The following is a 17,402-nucleotide window of genomic DNA, read 5'->3' on the forward strand; positions in this document are numbered from 1 at the left end:
AATATGGCACATAGGAGATGCTCAATAATATTTGTTGAGTGAATGTTGATTGAATAGCAGACTCATTAAACAGTTGTCGAATGAATCACTTTTTTTTATACATATAAGATAACATTTTCAGAAAACGGTATGCCCTAGTTTTAGCATGCCATATACCATTTTTATTTGGCATCAATTTAAGTAATGCTACCCTTGCTCTGAATATTATAGAATGTAATTAGCATGTATATCTATAAGAATATATTACTGAATACAATATATGAATAAAGCTAGTATATGACAAATGAATAAAGCTAGTACACGATAACAATATTTTAATATCGTAACATGTTACTTTTACTCATTATTAAAAAAACACTTAGAATTTGATTGTGGGCTTGGATAGTCATGTTTGTTTGAACAACTAAAAGAAAGGAACCATGCCTAGAGGTACCTATAGTTTGGTACCTCTAAGAATTGAACTTGGGATTTAAGAGCACCAAAATACTCTGTTACATACTGCAGAAGACGAAGAAGACATTTCTCCCCCCTTACCCCATTCCAGAATTTCCAACAGTTCTCTCTTGGATACGCCTGCATGAGTGAGGCGACCAGGCTCCCCAAAGGCTGCCCAAATTCCACTCTGCCAAGTTTCAGTACAGAAAGAACATGTTAAATAATAAATGTGAGTTTGAGTATAACTAATAAAATTGGGATGTTAAAGAGCAGCATGCTTTTGAAAAGCAGCCTCCTTGTGAGGCTGCTCCCTGTGCAAGTCCACGGGAAATAATTCTGAAGGGAGTGATATTAATTAGTGATATAATTTATCTTCTGGAAGTCCTTTCCTTTGACAGTGCTGTGGCACAGTTCATAAGCCTCCAAACGAGCGCTCAAAGAAAATGGTTCAAACCACAATTTCAGTTTTGTTTTCCATCCTTAAACAGATAAAAGAGTCAAATTTATTTCAGTACATCTAAATTTTACACATGCATCACATGATGGGGGATTATGAAGATAGAAAAATGTACTTATGAAGAGTTTTCAATGAAATGGTAAACTGCTTATGATGTAATCAAAGGAAAACAGAGTCAAAGCCAAAATTAAATTCATGGTCTTTGATCTCAGATTTCTTGGTTTCAGCTCTAGGTCTGCCATATACTAGCTTTGCCACCTTGGCAAGATACTTAACTCTTCCGTGTCTCAGTTTTCTATACCAATACTGTGAAGGTAATAGTAAAAATTGTTGTGTTCAGAGTAGTACCCAGCAAACATTCAATAAATAGCATTAGTTGTAATTATTACTTATTAATAATATTTTCAAGCTTGGGAAAGAACAATTCAAGGTGAGGAGGATTACTCAGAAGGCAGTAGCCAAAATGTTCTTAATATTTGCTTCTGAACGGTATGTTTATGGGCAATTCTTTTCTATATCATTCACTTTTCTGTACATATTCTTTTATAATAAAGTTTAAAAATTAACTTATAATCATACATGGCGTGATGGAAATTGAGGTGGAAATTTGGAATAGGTTAAAACTTATAACCAAATATGCTACAGCGTTAATGAAGTATTAATTAAGTCTCTTATACAGATGATGTGACAGATGATGTTGCCGTCTTTCAATTCTAATACAATCTAACTAAAAATTACTTTTTTAAGTTTAGCCAATGTCAATGCTACATTCATAAATCAAGATAAATGTTTATTATAGTATTACAATTTTGACCTACTAAAACTAAAAAAATACTTTATTTTTTAATTTAAAAATCCCATGCAAAAGTCCCAAAGGTGCCTTTCATGTTTAAGCTTTAATTAGCAACCACTTTGGTCTCTGACACATATTGTGCAGATATCGAAGTGTTAACATTACTGAAGCTTGATTACAAAAGGCAATGATTAATTTTAAAGCAGACTAAAAAGATATGCCCTGATTACAAAGGAATGATTAAGGCGGAATGTCAGACATTGCACATTTATAGCAGTCTTTGCCACAGTCAAAGGATAAGCTGTTGCGGTTTATATTTAGAATCATGAGTACTTAGTTCTTTATGACACGGGGTGTTTGTGCCTTGGAGATAGATCCCCCAAAGCCCAAGCGAGGTCTTAAGACCTTTGGGGCCACATGGGCAAAGCAAAACATTTGAAGGCAGATGGACCCAACGAGACGCCGTAGTTTACGTCCACAGCAGGTGAGGCCAAGGCTAGGCGCTGGCGTTCGCCTGCAGGAAGGTCTCCAGGCCATGGTATTGTGAGCAAGTACACGTTTTGCTGAGGGAGGGAGCATTATGTGGCCCTTCTCCTTAAAAGAGAGGAGGGGACGGAGAGGAAAAGGCCGGCCACAAAGGGCTGCTGCCCCGGCAGGCTCCAAAGCCTCGGCTCTCGGAGCCTCCATTTTTATTTGCCATCAGCACAGAAAAGAAACTCTGAGAAGGGCCTTGAAGGAAAGGGAGCTGCGTTCAGCCAGGGAAGGAGAGCAGAGTTGCTGTCCCGGGCAGAGCGTGGGGGAAAAACGGTTGTCAGTCCTTAATGAACAGGGGAAACAAAGGCCTGCAGCCGGGCTCGCGTCCCGCTTCGGGAGACCCGGGCTGAGGCCGATGCAGGAAGAACAGCCCTGAACAATCCTTGTCCCTGTTGTGCTTTCCAGGACCCGCGGCTACCAAATACTGAAGGGCCCAGGAAGGATCCGTGGCAGCCCGGGCCTGAGATGAGTTTAGAGTCCTTGTTTCAGCACATCATCTTCTCGGAGCATCAGGCGGAGGAGAGTCGCCGCTTGATCCGAGAAGGTGGGTGTTTCTGTCTCCTGCGGGGGTCTCTGGCTCCTCGAGATGGGGGCTTGGAGCATAAGGCAGCCCCGCAGGCGAAGTCAGAGCGGGTTTGGGGGGGCGGGATCTGCTGTCTACATCAACAGACACGGGGGCTTGAGAAAGGTGGAGGTGTTTAAGGATTTAATTTGTGTTACAGTAAGGTCGGAAATTAACAGATGTCGTGAAGACATTAAGAAAGCAACTGAGATGCTGAATGAAGAGAAAATCAAGTTGGAATCCAAGGTAGATTGACCGGTGGAGCATGCTCACTGTCACTTGGGATACAAAAAATCTGTTTTAACTGGGGTTCTTGAGGATATTTTATCCTGTAACTAGTTGTCCTTCCAGTAGGAGGCACATTACTAGGCTGGTTAGTGGAGTTGCATGTTGCCGGGTAATATTTCAAGCACTGAGTCCCGTGAGGCTCATTCTAATATGAACTTGCCCTAAAGAAACCAGTTTAAAAGTAATGAAGAATTGATTGTCCTTGTTGTAGGATGGTTAACTTCTAAAAGAGCCCGATGTCACTGGGAAAAAAAAAAAAAAGTTTTTCAATAGGTAGTTGGTGCAGTGTATAAATTTTGAATAGTAAATAATTTAGGAAATGGGCTGTGTTGATATAACAATTGAATGTAGCTTTCGAACCAACCTCTGCCATTTGTTGTTCAGTTCCCTATGACATGTTGGACATTTCTTTCATCCAAAAGTGTAATTTTTTCACTAGCATCTCTCTGTTTTCTGCGTCATTTGAAAAGTCATGTTATTTTAAATAGAAGCAAGGAAATCTGACGGCTTCTTGAAGGAGGATTTTGAAGGGTGGGTAGGATTTTGGAAAGGCAGAAATAAGTAATAAGAGAAAAGCATTTGGGGCAGAGAGAGGATATGAACAAAAGGGAATCATGCCCAAGGCATATTGGGAGAGAAATCTAGTCAAAGCAGAGAGCTGATATCTGGGAATAGGAGGAAACCATTCCAGGCTTTTGAGCAGGGAGTGGTGTGATAAAAGTGGTTTTAGGAAGATTTCTCTGAGCTCTGGGAGGAAGGGAGCTACGAACATCATCCAAGTATGCCCTAATGAAGGCCTTGCTATGGGGGACGTGGGGGAGACATTCATTCAAAAATATTTGTTCAACACCTAGAGATAAACTAAACAAGCTGTGTGCAATGGCAAATCTGTTTGAGGAAGTCTGTTTGCTTAAAATATGTCTATTTTAACCAGTGCGAGGGATTTCCAGTTATCTTTCTCAACAAAGTAATCCTAGATCTCTTATTTACCTGGTGACCTGCGAAGCCTGCCCTTGGACAGCTTAGAAAATTTCTTTATTATAGCATTCATTGTACCACGTTACAATTAAACAACAGTACATACTTGTATTTGTGTTTGTATCCCTCACTGTTTGGGGAACGACACGTCTGGCATTTTTTTCTTACCCGTCTTTTGTTCCCACAACTTGTATCCAGTGCCCAGCACATAGTTTGTTTTGGCGTTTGAATGAATTGATGAGAACTAATAGTAGGATAATAGAGTGCTGTCTTTCAAAGTAGAATTTCAAACTGTTACTCAGTGAGACCCTAGGTCCTGCTTTGCTTGTGAGTAGCGGACGAAGTAGCTACTAACAACAATATTGTAAACTGATGCAGTGGGTAGAGCATTAAGAATGCCGTGATGTAGCTTTCTTTTTCTTTAAAAAGAATTAAGATACTTTCAAGATTGGTAACTGGAAGCTAATAAAAGTAATAGGCAAAACATGCAATTAGGTAATGCTTAGCTAACACTTACTGAGCACTTACTGTGTGCTGGGCAGTGTTCTAAATGCTTTACCTACATTAACTCCTTTACCCCTCCCAGGAATCCTGTGATGAGGCACCGTAACGAATCCCCCTCTATGGGTGAGGAAACACAGAGGTTAAATGACTTGTTCATGATATAGAATTAAAAGCAATTAAGCTACCACAATGAAAGTAACAATTGAGTAATGATAGCATATTTTGTTAAAACAGATTTCTTGGGGCGCCTGGGTGGGTCAGTCGGTTAAGTGTGCGACTTTGGCTCAGGTCATGATCTCATGGTTGGTGAGTTTGAGCCCCGCGTCAGGCTGTCTACTGACAGCTCAGAGCCTGGAGCCTGCTTTGGATTCTGTGTCTCCCACTTGTGCGTGCACTCTCTCTCTGTCTCTCTGTCAAAAATAAATAAACATTAAAAAATTTTTTGAAATATAAAAAAGAAAGAAACAGATTTCTTGAGCTCATCTTAAGTTTTATTCTTCATGAAATCCACATATAATAATGTATCTGAAGCTTTTGCATTTAGTTTAGGACAAATTTTTAAAAGGTCACTTATGTAAGTTTTTATACAAAATGTATTTTTCCTGGATTGGTGAAGATATTGACCTGACAGATAACAAATGTTAAAAAAAAAATTCCTCTTTCTATATCTTCTTTGAAAAAAAAATAGGCTTGCTCTTTGTACTATTTTCTTTTTTAGCAGCCTATTTTGTTGAAATGGAAATGTAATTTGTGGCTAAATACACATTCTTAAAAAATGTTGGCTCAAATATTTATACTTGAGAAAAGACAGAGCAAATCCTTAACATTGTTTAGAAACATCTGCTGAAATTACTAATTAATATAGGCTCTTAAATGTGCATTGTTTTTTAATCCGCTCATATACGTGGGTAATAGTACAATTGTATCTTACTAATAAAATTAACATAGAGGTTCACAGTTCATACAATACTAATTTGTAATTCAAATAATTTGATTTATAATATAGTCAAAGTGGTGTATGTGTGTGTGTGTGTGTGTGTGTGTATGTGTATGGATAAAGATTTTAAAAGTGGAACCACAATTATAATGTAAATGACTAATGGGAACAACTGAAGAAGTAATCATAAATTGATTTCTTGTATCTTTTATTCTCAGAGTTAATTATATGTCTGCCAATAACAATGAAAATATATTTACTTGAATATTTGACTTGGCATTTATTGACCAATTTATCAAGTGGAAGCAGCATAGGGAGAAACTAGAACATAATTTGAATAGGCCAGTGCTTGAGCTATTTGTACAGTGATACATTCAGAAAATATTTGGGGCATTTATTTTGGAAGTGGCTTGTGGTCAAAAAATGTATTTAGGAAGTACAGTACTCATTTTTTTTTTTCTGTTCTGTAAAACTCAGGTAGCATGTAATTAGAACTTGAATGATATCATTTGCCTTTCAGGGCTCGATGAGTCCTTTAAAATATATGGTTGCAAAAGTCTCAAGATTATATAGTATGAGTACTTTGTGAATTGGAGGGCTACAGTATGGCTGGTTAGGTTTGGTAATATGAAAACAGAAAGACAAGAACATGCCCTGGATTTGCATTAATGCTTACCAATATACCTAAAGCTTCTGATAGTCAAGGAAAGGTTTTATAGTATTGAGGACAGAGCAAATCAAAGACTGAGCAAATCAAAATAAAGGACCCACAGAACATTTGTAGTTTCTTCTAAGCATTTGAAAGGTATCTTTGTTTGTTTGTTTGTTTGTTTGTTTGTTTGTTTGTTTTAAAAATGGTATATAGTTAAAATTTGGGCATTTAATCTTTATACACATATTGCATAAAACCTAACATAATGCCATACTGCCTCAAGAGAAAATCACTGGAGGAAAGTTTGAGGCTATTTTGCTTAATTTTTCTTCTCCCAATTTTAACTTACTGTATAAACATTATAACAATAATAAGATAATATTTAATGAATTTTTAAAAGAAAATTATATTTAAATAAACAAGTCACTTAAGGGGGCTTCTTTTACTTTTCTTCAAAATGTACATATTCTTTTTTTTTAAGTTGATAAAAACCCTTCCCTCCAGGGACCCACCCAAAACAGTAGGTAAAAGTCATGTCTGTTAGTACTCTATTACCTAATTATGGAACGAACAAAATCACAAATTGTTCTTTATGATATTGAAAGGGAGTTTTGTTACTAAGATTTTTTCATTTTGTAAAAGTTGAACAATGAAAAATTCATATCCTTCTTAATTTTATTGTTGATTAAAATTTACTTAAAACATAAATAAAAGAAGGGCATTATTTCTTCCCTCTAATCAACAGTGTTTAAAAAGCAGTACATGAGAATTGTTTAATCTCAATTTTAGCAAGTAACATGGAAATTCTGCTTATCACAATTTAATATATTCCTATAGTTTCATTAATTGTGACCAAGACACTTTTGGGGGTAGTTACACTTAGTTGCTTACAGTCTGTCTGACTTCTTTACATGAGAGTCCTTTAAGCAAAATCCCTCCTGTCCTGAACATGCACAGCTGATTTTCTAAAATTGTAGTATAAAACTTTAGGTACATTATGTCTTTTGCATTCACCTTGGTCGTGTGTATAATTCCATAGCCAGTCAATATATTTTTGAGTCTGGAATCTATCCTACAGAGTATTTTTCTTTCACACTGAAGATACCTCATAGAGGTTTGGCAGATGTTTTCTTCACTCCCCCATGCTACTGCCAGAATATTTCTCCACCCTCTTATGGTGGCCCATACTGTGTTCTACCATACCTTCCCATCTTTCTTTTCTGTTACCCTACTCACTCACTTGTTATTTAGAATTTGGTACCTGGTCACAGGCTTCCACTCTGTCTCCACTCTCCCCATCATTATGAATGTCATTGTCCATATGGACTATTCAGCTACCACCCTGGCCTGTTAGTTCTTTGGTTGCCACATTTTCAGTGACTTTTTTCCTCACTCCACCTCAGCCACCTATTTCCATAATCATACTCTGGACTTTGCCATCACTTTAAAACCACTTCACTTTCAAAATCAATAAAATATTTCATTTTTTTCCATTATATTTTTCAATTTCATCTGAACCGTGAATCCATTTCTGTCTTTCTCCACTAGTACTTGTCTGTTCATTCATTTCCCTCTTTATTCTTAGATTTCATGGTTGGTCACTCCACTCTTCCTCCTGACTCCTCTCTCTCCTCTTCTTTCACACCCCGCCCCCTTGCAAGACTCCCGACTCTAAGTGAACCAATTACCTGCTGCTGTGTCAGCACTTGGACAATTCCAGGGGAGATTGGATCCAGTATTCATGAATGTTAGCCTCAGCTTCAACTGAGACCTCCACACTGCCTGGAAATACTACTACATGTCTTTCTCACCCTCTGTAGTGGCTACTTAAACCTTCACTATTTTTATACATTTTATTGTCTCTTCTGAACTGTTTAACACTTAGGCGATAGATAACTTTGCCTTTTGTTTCAGAGAAAATAGAAACCATCCAACAGGAGATTTTTTTATTTTCCCACCTACAGTTCTCCAAACCTGCCTATGTGAAGACCCATTTTTCTCCCCTTTTCTTCCTGTTATGAAGGAGTGCCCTTCCTTCTGACGAAGGACAATTCTTTTATCTTCAGATCCTATCTCCGGTTTCATCATTATCCTTACCATCATCATTGTTCTGCATATTCTTGGGAAGGGCTCTACAGAGAGAGATTAAAGATAAAAACTAGAGAGGGGCCCCTGGGTGGCTCAGTCAGTTAAACACCCTACTCTTGATTTTGGCCCAGATCACGATCTCATGGTTCGTGGGTTTGAGCTGGTGTAGCCTGCTTGGGATTCTCTCCCTGTCTCTCTGCCCTTCTCCCACTCAAGTTTTTTTTTTTTCCTCTCTCTTTCTTTCTCTTTCTCAAAAATAAATAAACTTAAAAAAAAAAGACTAGAGAGTAAAGATAATCAATAATTAAAAGTCTCTGAGGAAGTCAAAGGAGGATGGGACCCAGAGCATAAGGTAAGAATTAGCCTTAGACAAAAGGAGGGATACCTCCTCTGTTGTACAAACTAAAAATAAGAGGTAATATTGAGCAAACTGTTGCTGTATATCACGCCTTATGGTAAGCATTTTACAAACACTATCTCAATTAATTCTCACAAGAACTCGGCTAGGTTGGTAGAATTATTCCACCCTTATTCATTTGAGACAGTTGAGACTCAGAAATTAAGTAACTAACACGAGGTCACGTAAGAGGTAATAGATAAAAGATTTGAATCTGTGTGGGGTTAACTAGAGAGGTCTTGCTCTTAACCACTGTAGTATAGTATAAAGAAAGGAATAAGGACAGGATGAGGATGTAGAAAAGTTTGGAGACATAAAGCAAACCAAAGGCATGGTTCATTAAAAGCCTCCTTGCTTTGATATTTCAGCAATTTTGATGAATATGTGTCCTATGTGTCTAATGAAATTATTAATAAGAATGTTTCATTTCTTTGTTCCTCTGCTTTTCCAGTTGGGTGGCCTTATGCAAGCAAGGTAATACTGTGAGTTTACAAAGGTTTCCCTGTAATCATATGGGCTACTCATTAGCAGAGATCCATTTCAGTCAGGCAGCAGGGTAGGATGAGTAATATACAGCCTTTGCCCTTGAGAGTTTAGAGTCAAGTCAGAGGTACTACTCCTTTCTTAGAGGGCTCCATCAGTTTAGGGTGCTCTTGGTGGCAAAAAACAGAATCCAACTCAAAAGAGCTTAAACAATTTTGAGAAACTACTTTCTTACGTATTTGAAAACCAAACATTGGATTCAGAAGTTATGTCGGTTGGAATCGCATCAGCTTCCCTATAGCAAAGATCTAACCATGGTGGCTTTACCAAATAAAGGTTTATTTTTTTTTCCATGTAATGGGAAGTGTGGAAGTAGGAAATCCAAAGCCATTTATTAAGGTGCTCAAGGAAATCCTGGAAGATTTAAGGATTAAAACATTCTTTCTGTTGCACTATCCTTAGCATGTGGCTTTCATCCTTACAGTCAAAGTACTGTTCCATACCCAGGCATTATATCTGAATTCCAGCTGGAAGAAGAGGAGAACATGAAAATAAAAGACTTCTCCTCATGTGGCTTTATCATTGCTTTGGTGGAAGGGAAGGCCTCTCTAAGGACTTAGACCTGCATCTCAAGGATTAGATGGTCACATGGTCAAGCCTGGAAAATGGAGCCTGGGAATGTAGATACTTTTAAGGGGATGCATTCCTCCTCTGAATAAAATTGTAATTTTGTTAATAAAGAAGAATGGTAGAATGCTGGTTGTCCTTGTGTTCCCCGAAAAGTAACTAACAATTCCTAGAGTCGCATGGTTTCTTGTTCTGAATCAGGGGGAGAGACAAGGAAGTTTGCAGAAGCTTTCTCTGAAAAGCAAGTAAATTAGCCTCATCAGATACCTCCTTTCCTGTCATTTCTACAAATTGTGACATGTGACTATCCCTAACTCAATAATTGTAGTCAAGAGTAGAAAATTCTCCCAAATTCAGTGGACAGTTTAGGAATGGTACAAGTTTCTGAGAAGTAATGCTTAACTGAGGAAAGGAAGAATGTGTATTTGAGGCACCTGCAGTTTCTACAACAAATATTTCAGTGGTTGAAGCCAGAAGGCCCATGTAGAGAGTCCCTGTAGTTGGTTGAAATATGTAAGGCTAATTGATTGTCATTTAATCTTGGTATTATTTATCATATATGAAAGTATATAATGCCAGGTTTTCTTCTGTAAGTTATCCCTCTGTCCAGTAAGACTTGTTTTATGTTGGGGTCCTTATAAAGCCTTTATGTTATTAACATGGCCTTAAAATTCCTTTATTTTGGACAAGAACTCAATGATGGTTTGAGATGCTTGAAGAAATCACCTGATTGAATTGATTTTAAAAAAATTAGGCAAAGACATTTAACAGATTTAGTTATTATTCCAGGGAGTATGACCTCAGAATTCTAAGTACTAAATGTCATTGTGAAAAAGCCACTTAATAATGACCCCCCCCCACCAAATCAACAAAGCTCTAAAACATAATACTGTGATAAAAAAAAAAAAAGAGCAACCTATAGAAGTACATAAGTATGATACCATTTAAAACCACACAAAACAATAATAGATCTTATGAGGGATTATAAATATATAGTGAAAGTATAATGACATGCGTGGAATGATAAGTAGCAACATCAAGATAGTGATTATCTCTGATGGGGGTAGAAGATAAATGTAATCAGGGAAGGGTATACAGGGCATTTTAGCTGTACACATAATGTTTACTTTCTTAAGCTGGGGGTGGGGACATAGCTGTTATGTTACTTTTAAAAATAAAGATACATTTTAAAAGTTACAAAACAGTGTTTTTAAGCCTATTCAAAAAGTTGTGCAACTGTGACTAATCGCAAACCATTTTCATCACCTCCCCCCCCAAAGAAACCCTATACCTTTAGCATCTCCCTCCATCCCCCTCATACCCCACCAACCCTAGGTCACCACTAATCTACTTTCTGTCTCCAGATGTTGCATGTAAGTGGATTTATATGATAGGTGGCCTTTGCTGCCTGGCTTCTTTCACTTAGCATGTGTTCAAGGTTCATCCATATGGTAGCATGTATCACCACTTTGTTCCTTTTTGTGGCTGAATAATAGTCCATTGTATGGATAGATCTACCGCATTTGTTTATCCATTCATCAGACCTGGGTTAAAGGTTGGGTTGTTTCCACTTTTAGCTGTTAAGAATAATACCGCTATGAATGTTTGTCCACAAGTTTTTGTATGAACACACATTTTCAGATCTCCTGAGTAGTCCATCCAGGAGTGGAATTTCTGGGTCATATGGTAAGTATAGGTTTAACTTTTTGAGGAAATGCCACACTATTTCCATAGCAATAGCACCATTTTACTTTACCACCAGCAATATAGCAGGGTTCCAATTTCTCTATATCCTCACCAACACTTGATGTTTCCTGGGCTTTTAATTTGTTTTGTTTTTGTTTTATAGCCATCTCAGCGGGTGTGGGATGGTATCTGGGTTATACTTTGGTTTTGGTTTGTATTTCAAGTTTCTTAATGGCATTAATGCTGAACATCTTTTCGGGTGCTTATTGGCCATTTGGCACATCTATTCGTAAGATGAGCTGCTTGATTAATGGTCATTTGCACGGTTCCAATTCTTGTAAGGTGTGGAGAGCTGGTCTCTGAGAAGCAGTGATCTCTCTTCATATTGATAGAACTGGAATGATTACATTTATAAATGAAATGAAAGATATTACGTATAGCATTTATTGAACTCCTTTTTCTCAACTTTGTTTTCACGATCTTAAAATCCAAAGAATATTTCATGATAATAGCAGTGTAGAGCAAACTCTATAACAGTATGCCAGATAGCCTTTCTATTTGCAAGTGCTTATAAATCACAAAAGTTGCACACTTCCTGGCTCGGATTCACAAAGTGGAAAATCTACTGCACTGTTTCTAATTGTAAAATTTACCACATGTGCCTCTATTTCTTTCTCTTCTTTTCTTTCTTTCTTTCTTTTCTTTTCTTTCTTTCAAGAGCTACTCTAAGTGAATTGTTTAGCTTGAAATGTGAGAAATGTTCTCAACAGGAAGAAAAAAAAGTTTCCTTTCCAGGAACTGAGAGAATGGTTCTCTAATTAAAGAATAGTAAGTTTGTGGCTCAGTATGCAAAAAGCGTGAGATTAAATTTAGTTTGCTGACCTCCTTATACAGCAGAAAAGAATCCTTTTTCAATAGTTTATCTTTTGATTTGTGATTTCTTAGAAAATCAGTTAACTGTGTTCCTCATTTATAAATATCTCCGATCACTCATTGGAGAATTATTCATTCAACAAACATTCATTAAGCAACTTCTAAATCACACTATGAATAATTGGAAATCAATTACACAATGACTCTCTACCTTAATTTGAGAGTTGACATCAAACAGCCTCAAGTATATAAACTTAACTGTAAACTTAAAATTAAAAAAAAATACTTTTATTCATTTTTGAGACACACAGAGAGAGAGAGAGAGAGACAGGGCATGAGTGGGAGAGGGTTAGAGAGAGAAGGAAACACAGAATCCGAAGTAGGCTCCAGGCTTGAGCTGTCAGCACAGAGCCTCACACGGGGCTTGAACCCACAAACTGTGAGATCATGACCTGAGCTGAAGTCGGGCGCTTAACCAACTGAGCCACCCAGGTGTCCTAAAACTTAAAATTCTTGATGTTTTCTTTTCTAAAAAAAAAAAGTGTGTAATTTTAATTTTTTTCTGTGGAGTTCTATAAAGAAAAACTTTTCATATTTGTCATGAGTAATTATCTAAAACATGAAAATGCATGAGGTCACTGGATGTCCTTTGAGTATTTGAGTACTGGGCATTTTCTAGTAGCCTACCTGCCTGAGGATAATCTAATTTTCTGCCGTTCTTTGACTTCAGGGCTTTTGCACTTGGTGTCTCCTCTTCCCGAAATGCACCTTCCGTCAGCTAGTGGTATTTTGTGTACACTCACTTCTTTTAGGTCTCTTTCTGGAGGGTGGCCAACCATTCCACTGGAATGTGAGACTTTTGAAAAGGCCAGTCCCATGAAAATCTTAGGGTGCAGTTGCCACTTTAGAGCTATGATTTTCAAAATGTGATCTGTAGCCAAAGGCATCCCCAAGACTCTTTCAGGAGGTCTTGTGATGTCAAACTATTTTCTTAATAACGCAAAGACATTATTTGCCATTTTCACCATGCTTGCATGCGCATTGATGGTGGGTAAAGGCAGTGAGTAAAAGTGTTGGTGCCTTAGCACAAATCAAGGCAGTGACACCAAACTGTGCTAGCAGTCATTGTATTTTTCACTGTCGTAAACTCGCAGTAAAAAATAAAACCCACCAGTTTCACTATATGCCATGACTGTTTTGAAGTTGACCACTGTGTATATGAGTTTTCAATACTGTGTGTGATGAGTTGCAGTATGAAATAGCTCTCTTTTTTTTCTGGAACACCATTTTTACTTGAATAACTGACAGGCTGTAGTTATTTGAACTTGAGTACTTGGCAAATTTTTTTCAAAAATGAAGTAACCCTGACATTTCAAGGCAAACAACGAATAGTTAAGTAGTTGTAGTAGTAGTATTAGTAATATTTTGCCATTGATAATATTCAACCTTCCAAACAAAAATTAGAATTTTGGAAGACTCTTACCTGCCCCTATAAGTTTGACAGTTTCCCAATACTTAAAGATTTTTCTGATGAGTTTGGTGATGATATTAATGAATGTTATTTCTTAGTATCATATTTTGAAATGTATCAACATCTGGAGGATTTGAATAGTTGAGTGAAACGGTATTTTCCAAATGACCAGCACATAATGTTAGGAAACCATGCATGGATAAAAGATCCTCTCAAAGCACAAGATAGACCAATAAATTTTATTGTAACAGAAGAGGAAAAAGTCTTTGGAATAGTTTCAGATTCCACATTGCAACTAACCTTTACGGACTACCAGCAGTTTAGTTTGGGTGCAGTATAAAGCATACCCACAATCATTTGAAAAGGGTATTAAAATATACTGTGTGAGGCCACATTTTCTTCATTTATTTCAACAACGACAAAAAAAAAAAACATATTGCAAAAGATTGAATAAACAGGTAGATGTGAGAATCCAGTTGTCTTCTTTAGGCCAGACATTAAAGAGATTTGCAAAAAATGTGAACGCAACTCTTCTTACTATTTTTTCAGAAATACTGTCTTTTCATAAATACATATTTTTAAACACGCAGTGGGTTTACTATTGTTATTCTTAATAAATGTTTCTTAACATTCCTCAGTTTTAATATTTGATACAGAAAATATTGATAGGTCTAGCTTGCAAAAAAAAAAACCAAAATGTTTACAATATTTTTTTAAGACTATAAAGTTCTTAAAGACAAGAAAAGTCATGCGACTAAAAAGTTTGGTAATGGTTGCTGTAGAGGACCCACCCTGACCTCCAGTATATAAAATAGCATCCCCCCATTCCCCCCCTCTCTATTCATTATCCTTTATTTTGTAACACTTACTGCCTCTTGACATATTTTATATAGATCTGTGTATTATTTGTTTTCCCACAATGGGATGTAAGCTCCACAAAGAATACAAATTCATCTAGTTTGTCTGTTACCGTTATTCCCAGTATAGAACAGTGCCTGAATTGTAGTGAGTGTTAAATAAATATTATTGAGTAAGTTAATTTAAAGTTTTTTCTCATAGGGGTGCCTAGGTGGCTCAATTGGTTGAGCATCCAACCCTTGATTTCACCTCAGTTTATGATCCCAGGGTCATGGGATGGAGCCCCACATTGAGTGTGGAGGCTGCTTAAGATCCCCTCTCTCTCTCTCTCTCTCTCTCTCTCTCTCTCTCTCTCTCTGTCTCTGCCCTTCTCCCCTGCTCTTGCACTCTCTCTCCAAAAAAAAAAAAAATAAATAAACCTTTTCTCATAGAATTCTGTTCTCTCCTGTGAATTCTGTTTGTTTCATCTCATGACTTTCTTATGTAATGATATATTTCCTTATGAGCTTCAAAGTTTTCTATTGTGAACTTACCTTTAGCAGAGCCTATCATTCCTGGGAGTACCAAATATTCCCTTCATAAGGAAGGTCTCCCTATGAAGCAGTTTCATAGCCTTACATATTTCACCTGTTCAGGACCAGTTTTGATGTTAATTTCTGAACTTAGGGTTTCTGCACTACATGAATAGGAGATATACGAATCTCATATTTATGAAGAGTTCAAGCTTGGGGTTGGGCTTCTCAGGGATGACTCCTTCCACTCATGGCTCAATGGCGGCAGCTCATTTATCTGCTGTGTCTCTACAATGAAGGGGGCTTTGTTACTCCACCTGCATAGCTGGCAAAGACACTTCTCAATTCCTGACTTTATTCAGTGATCCCAGTTCCAGCTCCCTGTGGTCCTGACTTTTGGTCTTATCTGGGCATTGGAAACATTAGTCCCTAATACCTGTAACCCAGTCTCAAAGATATCTATTGGGCTTAAATTCTACCACACCATTTTACACTGAGTCACCTCTTTGTTTCTGGCATGACGATTTCCCATTCTTGATTTTGAGTTGACTATGTAAACAATGTCTATTTGAAATGTAGTTCTATTTTATATAGCATTTCTTTATATTTGAGTAGAAAGTGGGTCCTGCTCACATTTGCTTAGACTGCCATATTAACCAGAATTTTTCAGTTTACAATATCTTAATGCCTCAACTTCCTCATTCTTGAATTCTTATTTCTTACTTACCTTTTGGTCAATCTGTATAACTGTTCAGGTAATTTTTCAGGAAAAATGTGTGTCCCATGGATTTTCTAAGCCCTTAAGGTCCTAAATTTCTTTCTGTTGTTTTCACACTTGAATGAGTATTAGTTTGCATACAAAATTCTTGGCTCACACCTATTTTTAGAAAATTATGTAGATCTAGCACCACTGATTTTTTAAAGTTTTTATCTATATTCCAGTTAGTTAACACACAGTGTAATATTAGTTTCACGTGTACATTTTAGTGATTCAGTACTTACATACAACACCTGATAATCATCAAAACAAGTAGCACTACTGATTTTTGAAATTTTTAATGCAGAAGAGAAATGCTGAAATCAGTCTGGTCTTTCACAATTCCTTTTAAGTAACCATTTTCATTTTTCTACCCTGGTTGGTTGTACAGATTTTTTTTATCTTAACAACTCCAAATTTGTTCACAGATGCATCTATTTGTTTTGTCTAAACCATGGGTGAGCCTCCCATTTGAACCTCAACTATTACTTGTGATTTCTTTTTCAAGTACCCCTATTCCCGATGAGCTTAGATCTTTGTTCTCTGTTCTCTGAACCCACGATCTTCTGTTATTTGCTACTTCTCAGCAGCCTTGGAGAACTCTTTATATTTTATATTACTGATTCCATCTTTTGCAGTGTTGTTTCTGTTATTGAATACTCTGCAAATTTAAATCCTGTTCTTTTTTATTTCATTAACTATCTGTCTTCCCTTTAATCTCAGCGTGTATTTGTATATTACTCTCTTATGTACTTACTTGCTCTTGTTTTTTTTTTAAGGGAACATACCTTTGTATCCTTTTGAGGACATCACAGACTTGATTAACAGAATGTATCTTTTTGTATCCTGTACTACTATATTACAGAGATTTACAGTACTCTTGCTCTGTAAGCTTTTGGGTAATTCTCTTATCTTCCATTACAGTATTTTTTTTTTTTGGTGGGATTCATGCTGTCATTATGTGAGAACTGTTCAGATTTACAGTTTGCCAACAGATACAGTGTATGCATTGTTCTTAATCCCATTCTTGTTTTCTCGAATTCTTAAAAGAATGAACTGTCTTCTTAAAGCCAAAGCTGATGGTTGACAAGTTGATGTGAATATCCCCAACCCGCTTTCTTGTAGTATACTTGACAGAGGTATGATCTTTTCTTGCTCATGTGCCAAATTTTCTTATTATGAGGAGGAAAATGTATGTTTTAAAGAATCTGTGACATTTTATAGTTCTTCCATTAAAAGCAGTACATGAAAAATCACTGCCTTCAGCATTCCATTGTTTTATATCCTGACAGAATAGGAAGATGTAGCGATAGGTAAGATAAGGTACTGCCTCCTGAATTGTCAAATAGCATAGAAATCACCTTATTTCAGAGTATCTCCCCCATGAGCCTTTCAGATTAAGAAGTATCGTTACAAGGTGTTCTTGGCCTATCAGTATTTGTGCATTACTGCTCTTTCCCTAATCAGATTAATATCTAGCTGAATCAGCAGTTCTTTGGAAATGGGAGTT

General features: G+C 36.9%; 1 protein-coding gene across 2 annotated transcripts in view; it reads left to right on the forward strand.

Moving 5' to 3' along the window:
• Window positions 1–2,029: 2,029 nt before the first annotated feature.
• CCDC172 (coiled-coil domain containing 172) overlaps window positions 2,030–17,402 on the forward strand; it is a 68,268-nt gene continuing 52,895 nt past the window's right edge. Inside the window, exons 1-3 of one of the 2 annotated variants that reach the window (XR_008292399.1) lie at window positions 2,030–2,223; window positions 2,625–2,763; window positions 2,942–3,027. Coding sequence is in view for 1 of the 2 variants with exons in the window: in XM_015071308.3 (XP_014926794.3) it covers window positions 2,131–2,223; window positions 2,625–2,763; window positions 2,942–3,027 (318 nt within the window). In the remaining variant the exon portion in view is untranslated. The remainder of the gene's footprint in view (window positions 2,224–2,624; window positions 2,764–2,941; window positions 3,028–17,402) is intronic. The other variant, XM_015071308.3, reaches the window with a different exon arrangement.

The sequence above is a fragment of the Acinonyx jubatus genome, chromosome D2, assembly GCF_027475565.1.
Source record: "Acinonyx jubatus isolate Ajub_Pintada_27869175 chromosome D2, VMU_Ajub_asm_v1.0, whole genome shotgun sequence".
In the NCBI taxonomy this organism is placed as follows: Eukaryota; Metazoa; Chordata; class Mammalia; order Carnivora; family Felidae; genus Acinonyx; species Acinonyx jubatus.